The sequence below is a fragment of the Lepidothrix coronata genome, unplaced genomic scaffold (assembly GCF_001604755.1).
Source record: "Lepidothrix coronata isolate B3197 unplaced genomic scaffold, Lepidothrix_coronata-1.0 Scaffold10, whole genome shotgun sequence".
NCBI lineage: Eukaryota > Metazoa > Chordata > Aves > Passeriformes > Pipridae > Lepidothrix > Lepidothrix coronata.
In genome coordinates, this window is record NW_016690190.1 from 1,988,038 (window position 1) to 2,007,154 (window position 19,117).

The window sequence follows — 19,117 nt, forward strand, 5'->3', positions numbered from 1 at the left end:
CATCATTCTGCTCTGGTAACAAGAAGTGCCTCTGCCTGATGCAATATTTGCCAGTGGTGATACCAGCAGTGTCCTGTGTAGATGGCTGAACTTCACAGCAGAAAGCCGACTGATGCAGATGAAGGATTTACAGAGTGTGCTGTCAGCTAGTGACTGCTAGCTAGTTTCTTGTTATCATGTTCTTACCTCAAGAGCTGTTTTTGAAGAAGTCCACAAATAACACTCTTTAGCCTACTCGTTCCCATTCCATGAAGCAATCCCTGCACTTTATTTCTGTGCCAAAACATGCAATTGAACATTTAAATTAAACCTCAGCCTGTAGCTTGATTGTATCTTTATGAAATCCAAGAGTCACAGAGTCACAGAATTGCAAGGGTTGGAAGAGATTTTTGGAGATCATCCAGTCCAACCCCCCTGCCAAGGCAGGGCCACCTGGAGCAGGTGACACAAGAACACATCAGGTGGGTTTGGAATGTCTCCAGAGAGGAGAAACTCCATAACCTCCCTGGGCAGCCTGTTCCAGTGTCCTGCCAGCCTCAATGTTGAGGTCAAACTTCTTATGCTTTAGTTTATGGACATTGCTGCTTGTCCTGTCGCTGGGCACCACTGAAAAGGGTCTGGCATCATCCCCTTGGCCTTTAAGATATTTATACACATTAGTGAAATCCCCTCTCAGTCTTCTCTTCTCTACACTAAACAGGCCCTGGTCTCCCAGTCTCTCCTCATAAGAGAGATGTTCCAGATCCCTCATCCTCTTTGTGGCCCTCCTCTGGTCCCTCTCCAGCAGCTCCTTGTCTTCCTTGTGCTGAGGAGCCCAGAACTGGACACAGCACTGCAGCTGTGGCCTCACTAGGGCCGAGCGGGAGAATCGATCTGGCCCCGCCGATCCCTCTCAGCTACAGCCCCGTGTGCTCGGCGGCGCACGGGGCACCAGCACGGCGCGGTGCCGCTCGGAGCGGCGGGGCCGTGAGGGGCGCGGCGCGGGGCCGGGCCGGCGGCACCGCCCCCAGGCCGCCGCCAGGGGGCGCCGCGGCGCTGCCGGAAGCGGGGCGGGCGCGCTGTGGGCGGGACCCGCCCCCGGCCCGCGCAGGGCACGGGGGGAGCGGGGCCGGGCCGGGCCGTGCGGGGTGGCGGCCGCCGGCGGGCCATGCTGCTGAAGCTCCTGCAGCGCCAGACCTATACCTGCCTGTCGCACAGGTATGGGCCCTGCCTCTGCCTCGGCGGGCTCGTCCTCATGATCGTCTCCGCCCTGCAGTTCGGGGAGGTCAGTAGCTGCCCCGCTTCCCCTGCGTCCCTCCGTGCAGAGCCGAGCGGTGCCGGCGGGGGAGACTCAGCCCCGCGGCTGCACGGCCCGGGGGCGCGGGGAGGCTCGGTTCGGGGCTGTTTTTCCTCTGGGGAGCCGGGCGGTGGTGGTGTCTGTGAGCAGCGGGGTCCCCCGGCAGGCACCCTGTGGCCCGCGCGGTGACAGTCCCGCGCCCCGCCCGCCGGGCGCTGTTCGCGCTGTGCGGGCGGCGCCGGCCGCGGGCCCGCCGTGCCCCGGGCAGGGAACGGCTCCATCCCGCATCCCGGAGGGAGCGCAGCCCCGCGGCAGCTCCCGCTCCCCGGGCCGCCGTGTTCCCACCTGTTGGGCAGCGGGGCCGCTCTCCCGGTGGGTGCCCCAAGGGGTTGTTAGGTGGGGTCTGACAGGTTCGGTGGGCCCCGGCGGAGCAGAGGTGACACAAACCAGCTGCTGTTGGCTGGTCTTGTGCAATTTTTTCCACTTCCCTTATCAAGTGATTTATTAGTGCTGTGTTTTTGTTTGAGTCTCGTAAAGCCTGTGCTGGATGTAACCTTCACATGGCGACTGGGAGTGACAGAATCTTTCCCCCTTCCGGAGCTTAAGTGGTTAAATGTATCCTCCCTCCAAGCTGCTTGCAGCTCATATGGGTCTACCTTACTTTGCTCGCTACTTGTTACTCAGTTTGCCCGCGTTCTTTTGTAAATGATGCAATGTAACTTACCCTTTTTCTATATATGATTTTATACACAAGTATATTTTAAAGCTTCGTTTTGTGTTGCCCTATGTCTTTGGGAAGTTATCAGTGAAAGAATGTGGAGAGGAAAGAACCCATTCCTACTTCAGTGCCGTGTTTGAGAATATAGTAAGGTTTCAGGGAATTCAAGTGTTTTTGTCAGTCTAAAAGGATGGCAGTGTTAAATGCAAATAGACTGGAATTTCCTGATTCCTAAGTTGTTCTCTCTTATTTTTTTCTTTTTTCTCTCCTCCTTCTTTTATTCTCTGTTCTATTTTGATGGTCTCTTTCAGATAGAGTGGGGAAAAAAGAAGAGCCATAAAGAGTATTATCCAAAACTCTTGAGTGTGCCACAATCAAAACTTCATTTTTTTTATCAGTACATCTTCTTTGCATAAAGTACTTCATCACTGCTTTCTTACAGGGTTCACAAGTTCCCGGGACACTTCAAAGCCATCAGCAAATTAAGTAATTATATAGTACTCTTAGGCACCTGTTTGTACATGATTATCAACTTAATTGGTATAGACTTCTTGGTGCTGTGAAACAGTATAGTTTTGCATTTCTTCAGAATGGGGACTTAAACCCAACTTTAGGATACCATAGAACTTTGAAGGTTTTTAAAAATACTTCAGTAGTTGTCCAAGTTTTTGTTGATTTTGGTGAGAATCAGTTGAAATCGCTGCTCGGAATTATTTTCTTACTAACTTTTACTTTGATGCTTCCAACCCTTTTAAAGCTATTTGGAAAGCTTAGATACTGTTTAGACAGTGAGCAAAAGAACTGGTAAATTCGTGTAGATTTTCCAAATTATATGTTAAGAAAAAAGAAAAGTGACTAGCAATGTTTGAAACAAACAAAGCAACCAACCAAAACCAAGCTAAAACACCAACAAAACCTTCACCCTTTATAGAATGGCCATATAGGAATATATAAAACTCTCTTTCCCCCCCCCATCCCAATGATGGTAAATTAGCCTGGTAAGATATGTTTGAATGCATTTTGCTTTTTGCCTTTGTATATTGGTAAACAGTGGTAGTTTACCAATTTAAGGGAGATTAGGCTTGTGAGAATGAACACTGTTCACATCTTCTGACAACTGTAGTGGGAATGGAAAACACTTCTCCTGTACAGTCTGTAAGGCAGCAGCTAATAAAAAATATAAAACTGTTTGGAAAATGAAAACAAGAAGTCTTTCTAGAAATTAACAGCTCAACCATTTTTTAGCCATCTGTGGCGAACTCAAGCAATAAAAAGCAGTGTGAGGCACTGCTTATCAGACCCTGGTGTCTGAGCAGCATCTTCAGTTCTGCTTTTCCCCCACCCCCAGAGCCAACTTTTTGTCATAGTAGGCAATATTAGATCTAATTTCTTAGATTCATGCTAATATCAGTAATAGTGGTGAAGTAAAAATGGATGGTTAGGGCAAATAATTTGAGATATGTAATGATGTCTTTGCAGCCAGAAGCTGAAAATGAGCTTCCTTTCAAGGAAGAACTTGAGCTCAATAAAATACCAGGGCATTGAGCGTGATTCAGAAATATTTCTGCAAAAAGATACAGGGTAACCAGGTCTAAGCCAGTGCTATAACTTGGTTGTAAGATGTGCTTTATGTTTTAGGACAGTTTGGTTATAAAAACTCTTCTTGGCAATCCTTCTAAAGGTTGATCAGCTTTGTAAAAAGTTTTATAACCAGAACATGCCTGAGCCACTGTTATCACGTATCTGATACAGTATCTCCTAATAGGCAGTGTCTCTCACATTGTTTTTTAGTGTTCCCCTTGTGGTTTTGTAATATCAGTATTTAAAATTAAGGCATCCTCCAGGCATTGTTTCAAGACAAATAATGTGTCAAGAGGAAACAGTTGCAGGGGAAAAAAATGTATCAGGTAGGAAGAGCTTAACTTCGTAATGTGTTTCTAAGAGATCTGTGTTCTGTCCTTTCTAGTTGTAGTTACAATTGCACAAATGCCAAAGGCAAAGGCTTGAATGTTAATTTTTTCTTCTGGAGAGCCATATTATTCATATAATATATTACAGTCTTACTCAAATGCTTCCGTATTTCTTCTAGAAGCAGATCAGCGTGTGCCAATTCATCACTGTCAGTAGTAGCAAAAGTTTCCACATGGATATGATCTTTCAGTGTGTGCTGTATTAAACCGGGTATTTGGCAGAAGGACATAATGACTCGTGCATAAAAAAAGTGTAATAGTATGTTTTTAAGACAATTCTCAACCTTGGTATTTAAGGGAGGGGATTTGTATGCCTTCCTGGGAAATATATGTGCTTTGTGTGAGGAGAATAGCAGTGTACTGATGTGATCTTGGTTACAGAGACCGTTTGCAGCTCTGGCAGGAATTGCGTGTGCGTGCATTTGTCACCCAGGCACATGATGGAGCTTCTCTGCTCTCTAGAAGGCTTTAATTTGCTTTACTGTCAATCAGGGTAAAGAGGTGTGTAGCCTCAGAAAAGGGAGGAAGGTTTATGTTATGGCTTTGAACCCTACCTTAGAGAAATAGTATGTTTCGTAGTTCCTATAATACAAGAAATAAGCATTAGTAAAATTTATATCTAAGAAGAGTGGTGTAAATAACTATTATCCTTTGCTGGTTTGCAGGTTTGGTTTTTTTGTGTTGTTTTGGGGGGTTTGTCTGTTTGTTTGGGGTTTTGTTTTTGTTTACCCTCCACTATATACAAATATGTACTTACCCCAGTAAAATTAGTCACTGTGCTTTCTTCTCTAAAACAGCGCAAGATGCTTATATAGTTTTTAAGGTTGGACTTTCACTTTAAAAGGTATTAGCTGTGTGTTTGTCACCACCATTTGTCATATGCTCCAACAACCAAGCAGAGGAAGATCAAGCGCTCCAGTTTTTGGAGGTTCATCTTTCTGTTGATTTAGCCATGACTTGGCTCACTGTGGGGTCAGGTGAACTCGTGTCAAGCTAAAGGGGGATGGCAGGAGTGCAAGGGGATGGAGGAGAGGCTGCAGCCTGCAGAAATACTGTGCTGTTGGGTTAGTTGGGATGCAATGTAAGGCTTTACCTCTGTTGGAAAGAGCTGTTGTGTTTTAAGTCTGTAGCTGGGTGAATTCACATAATTCGATATGCCCTGGCCTGGCTGTTTGTTTGCACTGCTCAGGTTTCAGAGGTGTGTATACTTCAATATGTCCTTTATGAGAATAGGAAGATGAGCAAAACTATGCAGGTCTGTGTGTGTGTTAGGGGTTTTCTGCTTGTATTGGAATATATTTGATTTAGGTCTCAGTTTTGGGAAAACATTCCTGAATTTTTAGAGACAACGGGGAGGTAACCTAAATAAATAGTGGTTTAAAACATGTTAGTAAATCATGAAATCCTTTCATGCGGAGCAAAACAAAGTTTGTTTAAATTAAGTGGGCTCTTCAGTTCTAAGTCTGATTACTGACTCAGTGTAACAACTTATTTAGGATTATAGTCTGGTCAGTTGTACATTAATGCATAGATCAATTCAAATTAAATTCATAGTGGTTAAACGTTTCAAAAGGAGAAATTAGTGTCTAACTTTAGAAGGTGGTGACATTAAGTTGTTTTGTGTTTGGTGTTTTTTTTTCTTTGCAGGTTGTCTTGGAGTGGAGTAGAGACCAGTATCATGTTATGTTTGATTCATACAGAGACAACGTTGCTGGCAAATCATTTCAGAATCGGTGAGCTTTACCTGCACTTGACATATCGCACATTTTACTGTTCAATGAATTTTTAAATACTTAAGTAAAATATTTGAGATGAAATAACATACTGTTGAGTAGGACCTTAATGTATGGGCTCTAAATCCGCAGCAAATTTTAAAGTTAATGGTTTAAAATTAGTGCATAGTCAGTGCATAATCTCCTATTTTGGAAGATGTTTGACATTTGGAAGCTGTAGTCATATAATGGAGTTTACGCTTTAGATGCATTTTAATCATCCAGTCTCTAATGAAACATCAAAATGGTGACAATGCTAACAATAAAGGGAGGACATGACATGTTTTCTATATTAAGACAGGAAAACATAAGTACTGTTCCTGTGTGCTTAAAATTCCAACTTACAGTGTTCTGAAAAGTTATTTTTCATTTACGTTAAGTTTTCCATGACATCTCATGAGGAACGTTATTTAGTAGAGAAGTCACAAAGCTAGTAAGAAGCTTTTAAAAGCTGAGTGCATGGGAAAAGTCTCTCACAGCAAGTTGGGAACCAAGTCATAAGGGTCATTTGTTTCAGTTGTGTTAACTGCTACATGGCTTCCTGTGGCTTCATCATTTGTGTCTGAATAGCCTGGGGTCTGTTGCTCAGGAAGTCAGTGGACTGTGAAGTGGTAGGTGGAAGAAAGCTACTAAGGAGATATCTGACTCTTAACATTGATACACTTGACTGGGAAAAAAACCCAACCCTGAAAGCAGATGCTTTAATCTGCCTTGAGGTTTGTTGAGTCATGGGACAGTAGAAATCGTCCGATCAATTTGTCACGCTTTAGTTCATGTGAGATAACTCTGTAAAAGTACATTGTGTGGTGTCATTGAGTACTATATACTTTTATAGTCTCATCTCGTACCCCTCTCCCCCCTTTTCCAAAGGATGACAGATGAAAGCAGAGTGATACAGCTCATGTGGATGATTGACTTCATGTTTACATGTTTCAGTGGTACTGAAGTGAAAACATGGCAGTTTGTTCCTGTCAGGACTAAAATACCTGACTTTGTGATAATTAAACTGCAGTATTTTTATAAAATAGTGGACTTTGTCCAAAACAAAATCACAAATCCTACTGTTGCAGTGTAGGTATAGTCAGTTCCCATTTCTGCACTGTGTTTCCTTACTTCATTTGGATTGTGTAAAGCACTCCTTTGCTACTCTTCACTTCTGTGGATTGTGAGCAAAACATCCAATGCCTGGGAAGGAGCTATCAGCTGCCTGAGCAAAAGCTTTAGGTTTTCTTGATGGGTGCTTATGTTATTTCAGTTCACCCATATGCCTTTAATACTCATATATCAGGCGTGACACAAGTTTTTTGAGATATTTGTATGCAGATACCAACTTCCTGAAAAAATTAATATCAACAAAAAAACCTTTGTGGATACATACTTTTATGCATCTGTTAACTTTTAGACGTCCCTTGTCGGGGGTTCACTTTATTTTTATTATCCAACTGCACAAATGCAGTAGTGGACCCTGTGCTGCAGTATGCACTTGTATCACTGGTGGTTTGGTGAAGTTTTTAAGACTGGTATCGATGCAGCATGTAGGGCTATGCATAAACTGGGGACTGTGGACTTCCAGTTTTGAATCTTCCTTATCCATTGATTTTAATCAGTTCTTATTGTAGCGTTAGAGAAAATTATTCAGAATTGGATAACAGGAAGATTGTTGGTTGGGAAGTAAAGCAAATCCACTGCTTTGCAGAAAGTAAAAGCTGCATGGCCTTTAGGAAATATTAGTGGATCTTCAACTGAATTTAAATAGCATTATTTTCTAGGAGCTTTGCAGGTAAACATCTCTATTTGTGTGTAACTGTTGTGTTATAAACTTTTGTAGAGAACCTCAGTGTAAAATGTAGACAGATTTGTGTGTGTGGGCAAGCTCCTTATGATTATAAACTCAAAAAACTTGTCACATAAAAAGTGAGATGTCGAGAGCATCATTACTAACACCTGTTGAACAATCTTCTCTGCCAGACCAAGGAAGATTTCTTCTTTTGCCCTGAAGTTTAGCCATTGTTTTGGTTTGCTTTTCCCTCCTGTTGCACACCCTTGGCATCTCAACTGCTGCACTTTCCAGGTAGTCACATCAGCTGCTAAACTTGCTACTTACATTGTGAGGCTCTTACACAGCTTGAGACAGTGGAGTAGAAATTCCAAGGCTTTTTACCCAGTCACCTCATCCAAAACCATTTTTGAAGATTTAGGTTTGATATGAAAACAAAAAGGGAGAGAAGGAAACTAAATAATGGAGTTGTGTGCACAAGTGTCTTGGATGAGAACTGTATTTTACTACTCTACATGCAAATTCTGTATTTTAGTAAATGCTGAAGTGTAACTTTGCTATTCCAGGACGTGACCAAGTCATATATAAAACTCCAAAATATGTACGGAAAGAAAATGTGAAGGAAAAGTCCTCAGCTTTTAAAATGTACAGACTGATTTCAGTATGGTACAGCAAGTGAGAGCTCTCAGTGGTTGGCCAGCCATTAATTGTTGAGCTGAGTGAGGCTGGAGAGAGGAAAAGATGCACAAATTAGGGAGCAGGAATACCAACGGAACAGGTGAGTTGCTGTTGGTGCGTAGTTACAGAGTTGTAACAGGCAGGAGGGCTGGGAGGTTTACAGTGAGGAGCTTAGACTTACCTTGTTCATAAAGAGGCTCAGCAAGGACCATATGGTAGCTTGGAGGAGATCCAGAACCTGCTGTAATCCTTCAGCAGCAGTAGGTGTTGAAACAATGAGGCTTGTCTTCTAACTGCTATCTTGGCTGTAAGCATGGTTCTCGTGTGTAAATACATCATGGGTATGGAAAATACTTCCCAGCAGGTGTGTGTCCTGTCCCATCTGGGGGAGTTGGTGGCTCTGGCTTTGTCTTCAAGCAGGATCCTATTGATGTTTTTAGATTTGCAAGTAAGAAATGGGTGCGTTTTTGAAAGAGAGAAATGTAAAAGACTATCCACAGCAAACCTCAACTTAATTAATTGTCTGGGAGTCTCCAAGGAAGTTTCCAAAGTCCACGTTTGCTGATATTACAACCAGTGGCAAATGGAAAAACTGATGATTTTCTCTAGAAAGGTGTTAAGATAATTCCCACTTGAATCAAAGAGTGCCTTGATTTGCATCTATTGATGAACCAGAAGCTAGTCATCTCAAAAAGGGTAAATAGCTGATTGGAAGGGTAGTTGTATTTAGTAAATTGACTCAGCTCATCTTGGGCTTAACCTGTTTGCCAGATTGGTGTTTGTGATTAAAACCAAATGTATAAATCCACATGAGGGAGAAACACAGCTACAGAATTTTAGGGAGAAAGTTTTTGATCTTTTCTGACCTTCAAAAGTTTGCAAAAGACTCTACATGTTAAAACAGTGTTTGAGAACCATACTACTGAAGTTCCTTTTCATTTTAAATCAAAATTCCACTACATACCTGTCAAAATATAAACTCTCAATACTCTTTAAAAAGGCATGAAACCATCCAGAAAGCTTTGACAAAGCCCAAAAAGGTGAAATCTTAATAGTGTTACTTAGCCTAATTGGAAGCAATAAATTGAATTTTGCAATATATGTTTTTTATTATTATGTTTGATAAACTTTCTGAAACAATGTATGCTGTAAAAATGCATTCAGAAAATTTATTTGGGTAAATTTGAAGCAGTTGGACTAGTGGATCTGCAAACAGTTCACTTGTATTTTACTGGTCTATCTCTATTGCTGCTGGTAATGAATAATGAGCTTGCCATGCCACAGTTAATTCAGAGTTGGGATACCTACATCTGACCAAAAATGCCTTTCCTCTGGAATTTATTAGTGTTTGACTGTATGTGACAATAGTATAGCAAATTATGTAGTTATATGTGCTGTTGCATAGACACGCTTATAACAAATTATAAATTGGAGAGAGACTTCACAGAAGTCAAAATTGCCTCATACCATTGAAAGACTTGGAGTTCAGACTTTTATTTTGGACACTATATTCTTCAGTGAAACCTACATTAATAAACTCTGCACTTTATCCAGAAGACTGAGGGTTGGGCATTTTTGAAATCTGCTGACTTGAGTCAGATGCTTCCACCTGAAACACTCCTTTCCTAGCTGTAGCATTCCAGTGACTATCAAACCAATAATTTAACTGATCACAAATGTAGAAAAGCTGGAAGAACTACTGCCATTGAATTTCTACTCCTGTGGAGAACTTTTTAGTTCAAAACATGCCAAGAAGCTAGTCATTTCTGGGAAAGAGGTGAAACAACTGATTAGAGGGGTATTTGTATTCAGTAAATTGGCTTTTTTTTTTCTTGCCAGTTGAGAGGGTAGCCTTCTGCACAATGTTACAGGTCAGAGGTGAGAGAGACTTTCTGGATGGTGCTGCTGGGGAAGGCAGTGCTGTTGCTTAGATGTTCAAACTGTCCCAGAATGACCCATCATTATTCTTTAAGTGTCATAGCTCAGTTAGGAACAGTGGTAAATTGAGGACGAAATGTTCCTGTCTATTGTGCTGTGACCAGCTACTGGCTGACCTTTTACCAAATTTTGTGCTTCAGTTACTGAATCTGAGCCAGTAGAAAATGAAGCTGGGTGGAAGCTGTCTGCTTGGTGTGCTGTGCTGGGGAATGCGGGTGAAATATTGCTTGTAAGCTCTGTCTCGATTTGAATGCTTTTTGAAGGACACAGTGGGTGGAGAGGGAACACCTCTGGAAAACATCATTGCGTGGCCCCATGGATCTCAGCATTAGAGAAGTGTTTGGTGTTTGCTAGGCCATCTACAGTTTAGGAAGATATTAAATAGCTTGACACTGGAACTTTTGAAAATAATATTTGGAGCAGCCTCCTGCTTTCTGGGACTGAGAGGTTCATCTATGGCAGCAGCCTGGAGTACCTGCTGACACAAAGCAGTGGGCCTTGGAGAGGAGACTATCATAAAAAAATAGAAAAAAGATACCCAAACCCCTTTCTTCTGCCTTGGGTATGTTAGGAAATCTGTAACTCTCCAGAAGCAGTTCCAGGATATTCAGTTGTGTCAAGAACTAATTTGTCTGCTGTGTCTAGAGTCTGAATTCTTGTACCCAAATTAAGCTGTTGGTTTATGAAACACCCTGTTAATGATAACTAAGACACATTCCTAGGATAGAGACCTGGTCCTGCTGAGATCTTATTGGCTCTGTGCAATTAAATAACAGCAAGTATGATTTAAGTCATTATGCTTCATGCTGTCCAATCTAATGTAGTTGATGAATTAAGAATGTGCCTGGATGCTGGTGCTGACTTGTAAAATATTTGATGGGTTTGAAGGAATTGGGTTATAGGTTTCTGTAGGTGAAATTTAGAGTATTAAGCTAAGATTTTCTTTAGTTACTGAACTGTTATAGCCAGTTGGTGTCCTTTTTGGTTTGTCTGCTGTTTTGTCAAAGGATTGTGTATAATTAAGACATGATATATATAGCTAAAGAGAGGCTTTTTGCTTTGTCTTGTTTGCATCCCAGACACCAAGTATTTCTGTTGTTAGACAGAAATTGCTATTGTAGGATGCCAGGAACACTTGTAATGTAATATTAAACAGCTCATGTAGCTTTCCTTTGAATTATGTAGGCTGTGTTTGCCCATGCCAATTGACGTGGTCTACACCTGGGTGAATGGCACAGATGTTGAACTGATCAAAGAATTGCAACAGGTCAGGGAACAGATGGAGGAAGAACAGAAAATAATGAGGTAATGATCTTATGTATTTTTTCCCTTTAACCAACAGCAGCAATCTAATGCAGTACTAGTTCCCTTTGTTGTTATTTTTTCCTATGTTACTCAGCATGAAAATTCAAAGCACATTTTCTCCCTTCTTCATTTGATTATTCTCAAAGCCTTGTTTCAGTTCTGCTTTTAGCTGTGAAGTACTGTGTAATAAGAAAACTGTCTAGATATAAAGCATAATAATTAGGGCTGTTCTGTCATGAATTTCTAAAATGCCATCCAAAGAACTGTGCATTGTATATGTAATTTTGTATTGATTTCTCTAACTCCATTTGTAAACAATAATAATAATAATAATAATAAAACTATATCTCAAATGTATAACCTCTCTTCATCCCCCTTTTCTCCCCCCCATCCCCTCCCCCAGTATTTCTTTTTATAATGGGCTTAATAAAATGCTAAGCATATGTTTCTTAAAGGCTTTTTTTTTTTAAGGTAGATATCTTGTCTCCAAACACTGAAACTGATAAATAGGAAAATAATTTATTCATGTTATAAAGGTATGAGTTGTGCTTTAATTAAGGAGCAAAGACCTGTATTACTGCATTTGATGTTGTAGATGGTGGCATACAGTTCTGCATAGTTACTGATCTAAGCCTTCAAACACAGGCTGCTGCAGACACCTTGGATTATGTCTTGCAACCATTGATTTGGTTCTTACTAATCAGCTTTGTTCACATGATCTGTTTTGGGCAGAAAATATGCCGAATGGAAGAAAAACTTCATATTTTAAGGGTTGTAATAGTTTAATTCAGAATAATCAGAAATTCACAAGTAAGCGTATTGATCTGATTTTTGGCCCATGTTATATTTTGCAATTTAGGAACCACTGATAATATGATCATAAGGGAAATTCTGGAATTTTTCTTTGCTACCTAAACAATGAAAATATTAGTAGAACTTTAAATCCATTGACCTTAAACATAGGCATGGTCTCTGCTCTGAAAAACTTTCAAAATTTGTGCTAATATTTCCTTAGCAGTTCATATAGCTAATATTAGTGAGTTTAGCTTTGTCATCCCTCATGCTGTGATTCCCATTTTGGAAAGGGAAAAACACGTATTGTTTTCTTCCACAACTGATTTGGAAAGTTGATATCAAGCTTATGAGTAAGACTCAAATCCATGCCACGTTCACTATCTACAGGGGCACCTGGTTCTCTCCCTTGTAGGTAACTTTTTTCATGTACTTTGGAATCAGTGAGCACTATTGCAGAAAGAGCTTTTCATAGACCTTATCAGAATATTTACGTTAGGCAAAACAATCAAGTCAACCTAGTTTCAGGTCACTTCATCCTGGTTTCTTACCAGTGTTTTTCATATCAATATCAGTTTTGTTAAGTAATCTAATAATAAGCCCATAAAATCCTGTTAGCAAAAAGAGTCCTGCTGCCACAGCTGTCAGCACAACCATGAATTTATGAGCTCCACACTGCACCAGGGTGAGCAGTGAAGGGCACTTGTGTCAGCTTGTGCTTGCTGTGGCAGGGCCCATGGCAAGGCCTTGGCAGCTTAATAACTGAGTTAACAGTGCTTTTGCAATGTGTCCCTGACTCAATTAACAATCTGAAATTAGACCAAATTCCTTACTATCAACTCAATGTTATTAAATATAGTTGTTTTAACTTTGTAATAGGGAAATCCTTGGAAAGAACGCAACAGAACCAACAAAGAAGAGGTGAGTTTTTTGTGGTTTTGGGCATAAATTGGAATAAGTGATAATCTGTTCATTGTTAGCTGAAAGCAGATGCTGTTTGGGGTGGTGGTTTGTTCTTCTGTGGTCTATGCATGCTTTCCTATGTCACCTTAAGAAAAGATGACAGCATGATAATAAATATATATGTTGAATAAAAGTAAAGGTATTGTGACAATGTGTGAATGACCTTCTTATAACAATATCTGGAGTTTGAAAAGCATATCCTTGTCACTGTTTAGGCACAGTCTCTCTTCCTAGTACGAATTTTTAATGTATATGTACCTGAAGTTTTATGATTCAAAAGCATGAACTTTTTTTGATGTTGCTTTCACCTGTCATTTGTATACTTGGCATTGCAAGTGATTGCCTGTGAAGGGTCAGGGCCACTTGTGGCTCTGCCGCCAGGAAGTGGCAGGGCCTGATCTGTCCAATTCATTTGGCTTGGTCCTTCTGTTATTTAGAGATTTTTATAAGGGCTTCTGTGTGGGCAGACTTTGAAATCTTGGAAACTTCTGAAAAAACAGTTATGGCAATGAACTAAACACTGACAGTCAAATATTCCCCTTCTGCAGCAAAATAAGCGTGATTTCAGCAATGTCCCCCTGCCACAGCAACTGTTACAAACAGTTGATCCGATTTTACAAAAGCATCTCTGATTGCATCTGACATTGATTTTTGTCCTAAATTTTCTACTAGTGTTAAATATACCTTTGGTATTTTGCTGTAGCGAGAAGCAACTGGAGTGTTTGCTGACACACTGCATCAAAGTGCCAATGCTTGTCCTGGATCCTGCACTGCCTATCAACGTCACACTGAAGGACCTGCTGTCCATTCATCCTGCTTTACAAGCTGCTAACAATATGTTCTTTGTAGCAAAACCAAAAAATCCTTCTACCAATGTGACAGTAATTGTTTTTGATAGCCCTAAGGATGGTAAGAACCTCTTTGTCTGATTCCATCCAGTTTTCTAGAGGAAGCTTTTTTGGTAAGCTGCTGTGAATTAGTTTTGGGTTGTTTTTTTTCTCCAATTACTGACTCTGCAGCTAATTTTCTGTTTGACTTTAGCAAGTCATTCTGTGTCTCTAGCCCTCAATGTGTTCCTCTAAATGATAACATTAATGATAGCGTTTGCTTACCTCCCAGACAACTGATTACAGATAATTAGAGTTCCATGCTTTAAAAGACTATTGCAAAACAGGTTTGATATCTGAGTATCTGTCTTGCACTGATAATCTCAGAAGGCTGAGGTTTAGAATGAGGAAGAATAGTTTTAGAAGTCCTCCTTTAATTGCTGTGAAGTCTAGTTTAAATATTGTGCAATAAATTCTGCCCTTGCTCAAAGGATTACATACTGTAAAACAAAATTATTCATGTGTTAAGCATATATAAGTAGGGTCTTAGGGCAGGTATGAACTTCCTATTTTGTTTAACATGTAATGCCCAGCCACTACCACCCACTAGCCCAACCACTGGTGTTTATTTTACTACCAAGAATTATTTACTACTTACAAAGATAACTCTTCACACCATAAATATTGAAATCTTTTTACTTTGCAAAAATATATCTTGATTAATAGAATATCAAAAAGAAATTACTTTCAGTTTTTGATACATTTTATGTGTTCTATACAATACATTGATACAATACATTTTATGTATTCTAGTTGAAGCTGCCCATTCTGGAATGATGAAAGACAACAGCAAACAGATAGTATGGAGGGCTTACTTGGTATGTTCTTTTAAAATCTACTGATTAGCTTTTGTATGTGTTAAACATTCTGTATATATTTAGAAAGTTTCTGGACTATCCTTTTTCCATAACTCGCATGTAGTAAATAGCAAAAACTTTTAAAACAAACCTCATGGTAAGTGCAAAAAGACCTTCATACCCTGTATTCTTCTTTTTAGACTACAGACAAAGAAGTTCCAGGTCTGGTATTAATGCAAGACTTGGCCTTCCTTAGTGGATTTCCAGCTACATTCAAAGAAACAAATCAGCTACGAACAAAACTACCAGAGAGCCTGGCCTCTAAAGTAAAACTGGTAAGGGTCTGGAAAAAACAGTACCTTACTTGTCTTGGTCTTTTGGAATGGCTTACATATGGGATCTCACTCACTGAGGAGACTTGGGATGTTTCTGATAGTAATCTGTTTTTTTCTGTGTGACTCTTTCCTGAGTAGTGAAGAGTAGCAAATAATGTCTCAAAGAGTTGCCTTTAAAAGACCAGTTGTTCATTCTGTGACTGCAAGTTATTAGGCATTAGATTTGCTAACTTGCAACTGGTTAGAAGGTACCAGCCTTATCAGTTTCTCTCAGCCATTTGCTATAGGCTGTTGTCTTGCTGTAGGATTCTAGATCACTGACTTGTTTAATGTGACAGCAGTTTGTTTATGTAGCTTCTTAGCTTTTTTCTTCCCTCTCTGCTTTTAGAGGAATTCTCGTAATAGTAACAGCACCGAACACTGCATTTCTCTCTGCCACGTACTCTGTAGGGTCTTGAGCAAGTTGCACTTCAGTTTACCCCACATGCAAGGCAGCAGATCACACAACTTGTGTGACTGTCATCCACTGACATTTAGTGCCTCCTGTTCTTCATTGATGCTTGGACAGCTGTTTGAGTTACGCCAGGTTTAACAGATAGGTAAAAGTTTAAGAAGTTTGTTACAGTCATTGGTTTATGTATTGAAGAGAGATGTGATTCGTGGTGTGAAAAGGACTGAGGCCAAGGAGTTTGTGGAAGAGAAGGAGGTAGCAGGGATAAAGAGATGGCAATCTGTAGGTAATTTTTCTTCATTAATCTAATGTCCACCTGTACCATGTCCCAATTTACTTTATGGCTTGTTCTTTGTGCTCAAATGAGCACAAGTTCCTTTCCTTTTCTTTGGCAAACTGGACTAACAACTCGTGTATTCTATTGCAGAAATTGTCTTGTGTAATCCCCTTCATAGGCTGGTCACACTGCAATATAACCCAAGCTGAATTTCTTCTTTCTTGTCTCAGCTTGTGTTAGCTGGCTGTGTTAGTCTTGCTAATGGTAGAAACCTTGCAAAGTAAACACATTTGTACCTCTCTTCCTACATTCCCACGTTCATCTTCCTACATAAAACAGCTTAATAGAGCTTTTAAACAGCCATTTAAGCTTGAATAGCTTTTTTTTTGCCTTTGTTTACATCTCTAGTGTCACAGGGTTAAACAACAGTGGATATTCATATGGCCAGTCTGCTAGTCTCTGCTTGTTTCATAAGCTGTGGGTATTTTTTTTTAATCACTTTAAAGAAATGGTGTTTCTGTAGAGAAATGAGATTACTATCCAACGGGAGATGGTACTTCAGTTGCTGGGTTCTTCATTTCAAGTTTGCATGAGGAACATTGCTAGTTAAATGCTTCCTGACTTTGAGCCATCTGAAGAATCTTATTTCAGCACAGGTTCATCTGTTTGGGGTTTGATCCTATTCTAGTTCCTCAGCACAGCTTAAGCTACAGGTTCCTGGTAGTTTTAACACATTTGACATAATATAGCTGAAGAGCTCAGAATGTCTTTAACTCTTTACATTTGCTAAAATTGTGCTTTTAGCATTCAAGAAATCTAGTAACATGACATTCCTTAATTATGTTTTTTGTGCTTCAATTTAAAAATGTTTAGCTTATGTTTTCCTGACATGGGGTTATTTTCTAGGAGCAGCTCTTCTGTAATGTTCTCATTAATTACCAAATTGGTATATGAAATGATATTGCCTCTCTCAGTTCACAGATTATTTTGGGGAAAAGAAATCTGTCTGCTGCCACATCTGGAAATATATTGGAGCATCCTCCCAGGCAATGTTTGTTCTCTGGCTGAACATCATAGACATAGGCTCTCATAGTAACGTATGAGAAGAATGTTCTCCCTGCAAACAATATTTGGAATTTCATTTTCTGTCCTTTAGCAGATGTTGCTTTATGCTCTTTTCTGAACTGATTTTGACTTAAATCAGTTTTTATCCATAGTACCCATTTTTTTATGTTTTATTTCTGGTGTCTTGTATCATTAACACTTGATGTTCCTTTGTCAGAGTAATTTTTAATGTGTTTTTCTTGGACCCTTCAGTGTCTTTCTGTCCTTGATATTTCACCACCTTCTCTTCTTTCCTCTGATGTCTGTTGTCATGGCTTGTACTAATATTTTTGCTGCTAAAACACAGTACTTTTAGTATATGAATACTTCCTGTTGAGGGTGGGTTTTTCTGGTTTTTTTCCTTGTTCCCCAGCTCTCTGCAGATAATTTGTCTTCATTCATTGTAGTTATTTCTCTAATTGCATTATCTGACTATTGTTAAAGTCAGTGTTGATAGATTTTTTTTTTTCCTTAATACTCCTGTATGGACTTTTTGCTTCCAGCATTGAGAAGTTCATAATTGTCTCCATGATTTCTGCTGTAAATGTGTCAAGCACAGACCTTAGGCTAACCCATGTGCTAGAATAGAGACATTTCATCTTCCAGGGACACCTTTGAAGAACAAAATACCTGGATTTCTCCTAATTACCTTTGAGCCATCTGCTGGTTTTATTATTTTCTTGTGGTCTTAAGACTTGTGGAACAGTTCTGCCTGGACCTTAGTTTTTTTATTACAGTATTATTTTTTTTTTCGTTTGATCAGCTGATTGCTTTCATCATCGCTTTTTGCATTTCAGTAGGCTCTCCTCGCAGTATTAGTCCAACAGAGAACATGACAGATGAATTCTTCCTGTATTTCAGTTGTACTTTTCGTATCCAAGCAGCTGACTAATCTGTTGTCTGTGCCCAGGCTGATCACCAGGTTAGCTCTTCAGCAAATCTTAGAAATACTATAGTTTCTCTGTGTTTTTTTCACTACTGTCCAGATGAACATAAAGGCTGTATCTCTGGCTTGTCTTAGATATATTTTCCATCTCCTTGTCTGGTTTTATGGAAGTGGCATCCCATGCCTATCATGTTTCTACATGATTTTTCCCTATGCTGTCTTGATTGTGTTTTTTTTCCTTGTCATCAGTCATGTGTCATCTATTTGTGCTGGTTCCCTTTTCCTTACTGTGTTCTTATCTTTGCAGGAACAGTGCCATTGTGATCAACTCATTATCTATCCCTAAGAATTCTCTTCTGCAATTTGGCTAGGCATATCTCTGTATAAATACAGTCTTTTGTCAGGTATCCACAGCATTCTGCACTTTCTCTTTCCAGTCATCCTTGCTTTCTGTGTTTCTTTTGCTGGTGGTGGATGCTTTAGAACAGTTAATTTGGGATTATTGTACCCCATGTGGTCATAGCAGTGAGTTCTTTCTCAACCAGTTCTCTACTCTTGATAGCAGCAATTTTTGTATGTTATACTTCAAATGAAATATATGTATATAAATGTAAGAAATGTTTTATTTGCATGCATAAAATTTTTACACATGAAACATGGATGAAGTTTGTTGTTTCTATAGAAGCCTTTGTTAAGATCCAAGCTCAGACTCTGTTCTTTCAGTGGATGTTATAGGTAGGCAGTTATGGTAAACACAGACAACTGTGGTTTTCTTCTTACCAAAGAGACATGCTAGGTTAATGCTACAGCTAAGTAGAAGAAAGGTTGGTTGTTTACAGTCTCCACTGAAATCTGAAGCAATTCCTCTGTTGTTCTCATATCTGTTAATCTAAGCTCTCTGAAGTGGTGTGAGAGGCCTGGTGGAGAGCAAGAAAGTTGCACCTGAGTTTAAGCTAGACTTATGTCTCATAGATGCCTTCTGATGCTTAATGGGTTTCTGCATGCTATAAATAGCTGTTTCTTAGTGCAATGCTGGAAGTAAAGAAATGATGAAAAACACTTCCAGCAATGCTGCTATTAGAAGGGAAGAAAAGTGAGAAAAGGAGGAGTGTAGCTGTTGGTGAGTAGGAGGAGCGTAGCTGTCGGTGAGCTTGTGTTCAATGTTGATAATGCTGTTGTAGTTGGACTGCT

General features: G+C 40.0%; 1 protein-coding gene across 4 annotated transcripts in view; it reads left to right on the forward strand.

Annotated features, from left to right (window-relative positions):
- Positions 1 to 1,111: 1,111 nt before the first annotated feature.
- Positions 1,112 to 19,117, forward strand: part of GNPTAB (N-acetylglucosamine-1-phosphate transferase alpha and beta subunits) — a 44,863-nt gene continuing 26,857 nt past the window's right edge. For 2 of the 4 annotated variants that reach the window (XM_017804864.1, XM_017804865.1), the window contains exons 1-7: positions 1,112 to 1,264; positions 5,612 to 5,697; positions 11,315 to 11,434; positions 13,106 to 13,147; positions 13,893 to 14,098; positions 14,830 to 14,894; positions 15,074 to 15,208. In XM_017804864.1, the coding sequence (XP_017660353.1) occupies positions 1,148 to 1,264; positions 5,612 to 5,697; positions 11,315 to 11,434; positions 13,106 to 13,147; positions 13,893 to 14,098; positions 14,830 to 14,894; positions 15,074 to 15,208 (771 nt within the window). In that variant the 5' untranslated portion in view covers positions 1,112 to 1,147. Of the gene's footprint in view, positions 1,265 to 5,611; positions 5,698 to 8,079; positions 8,292 to 11,314; positions 11,435 to 13,105; positions 13,148 to 13,892; positions 14,151 to 14,829; positions 14,895 to 15,073; positions 15,209 to 19,117 lie in introns of those variants that run through there. The other 2 variants (XM_017804866.1, XM_017804867.1) reach the window with 2 other exon arrangements.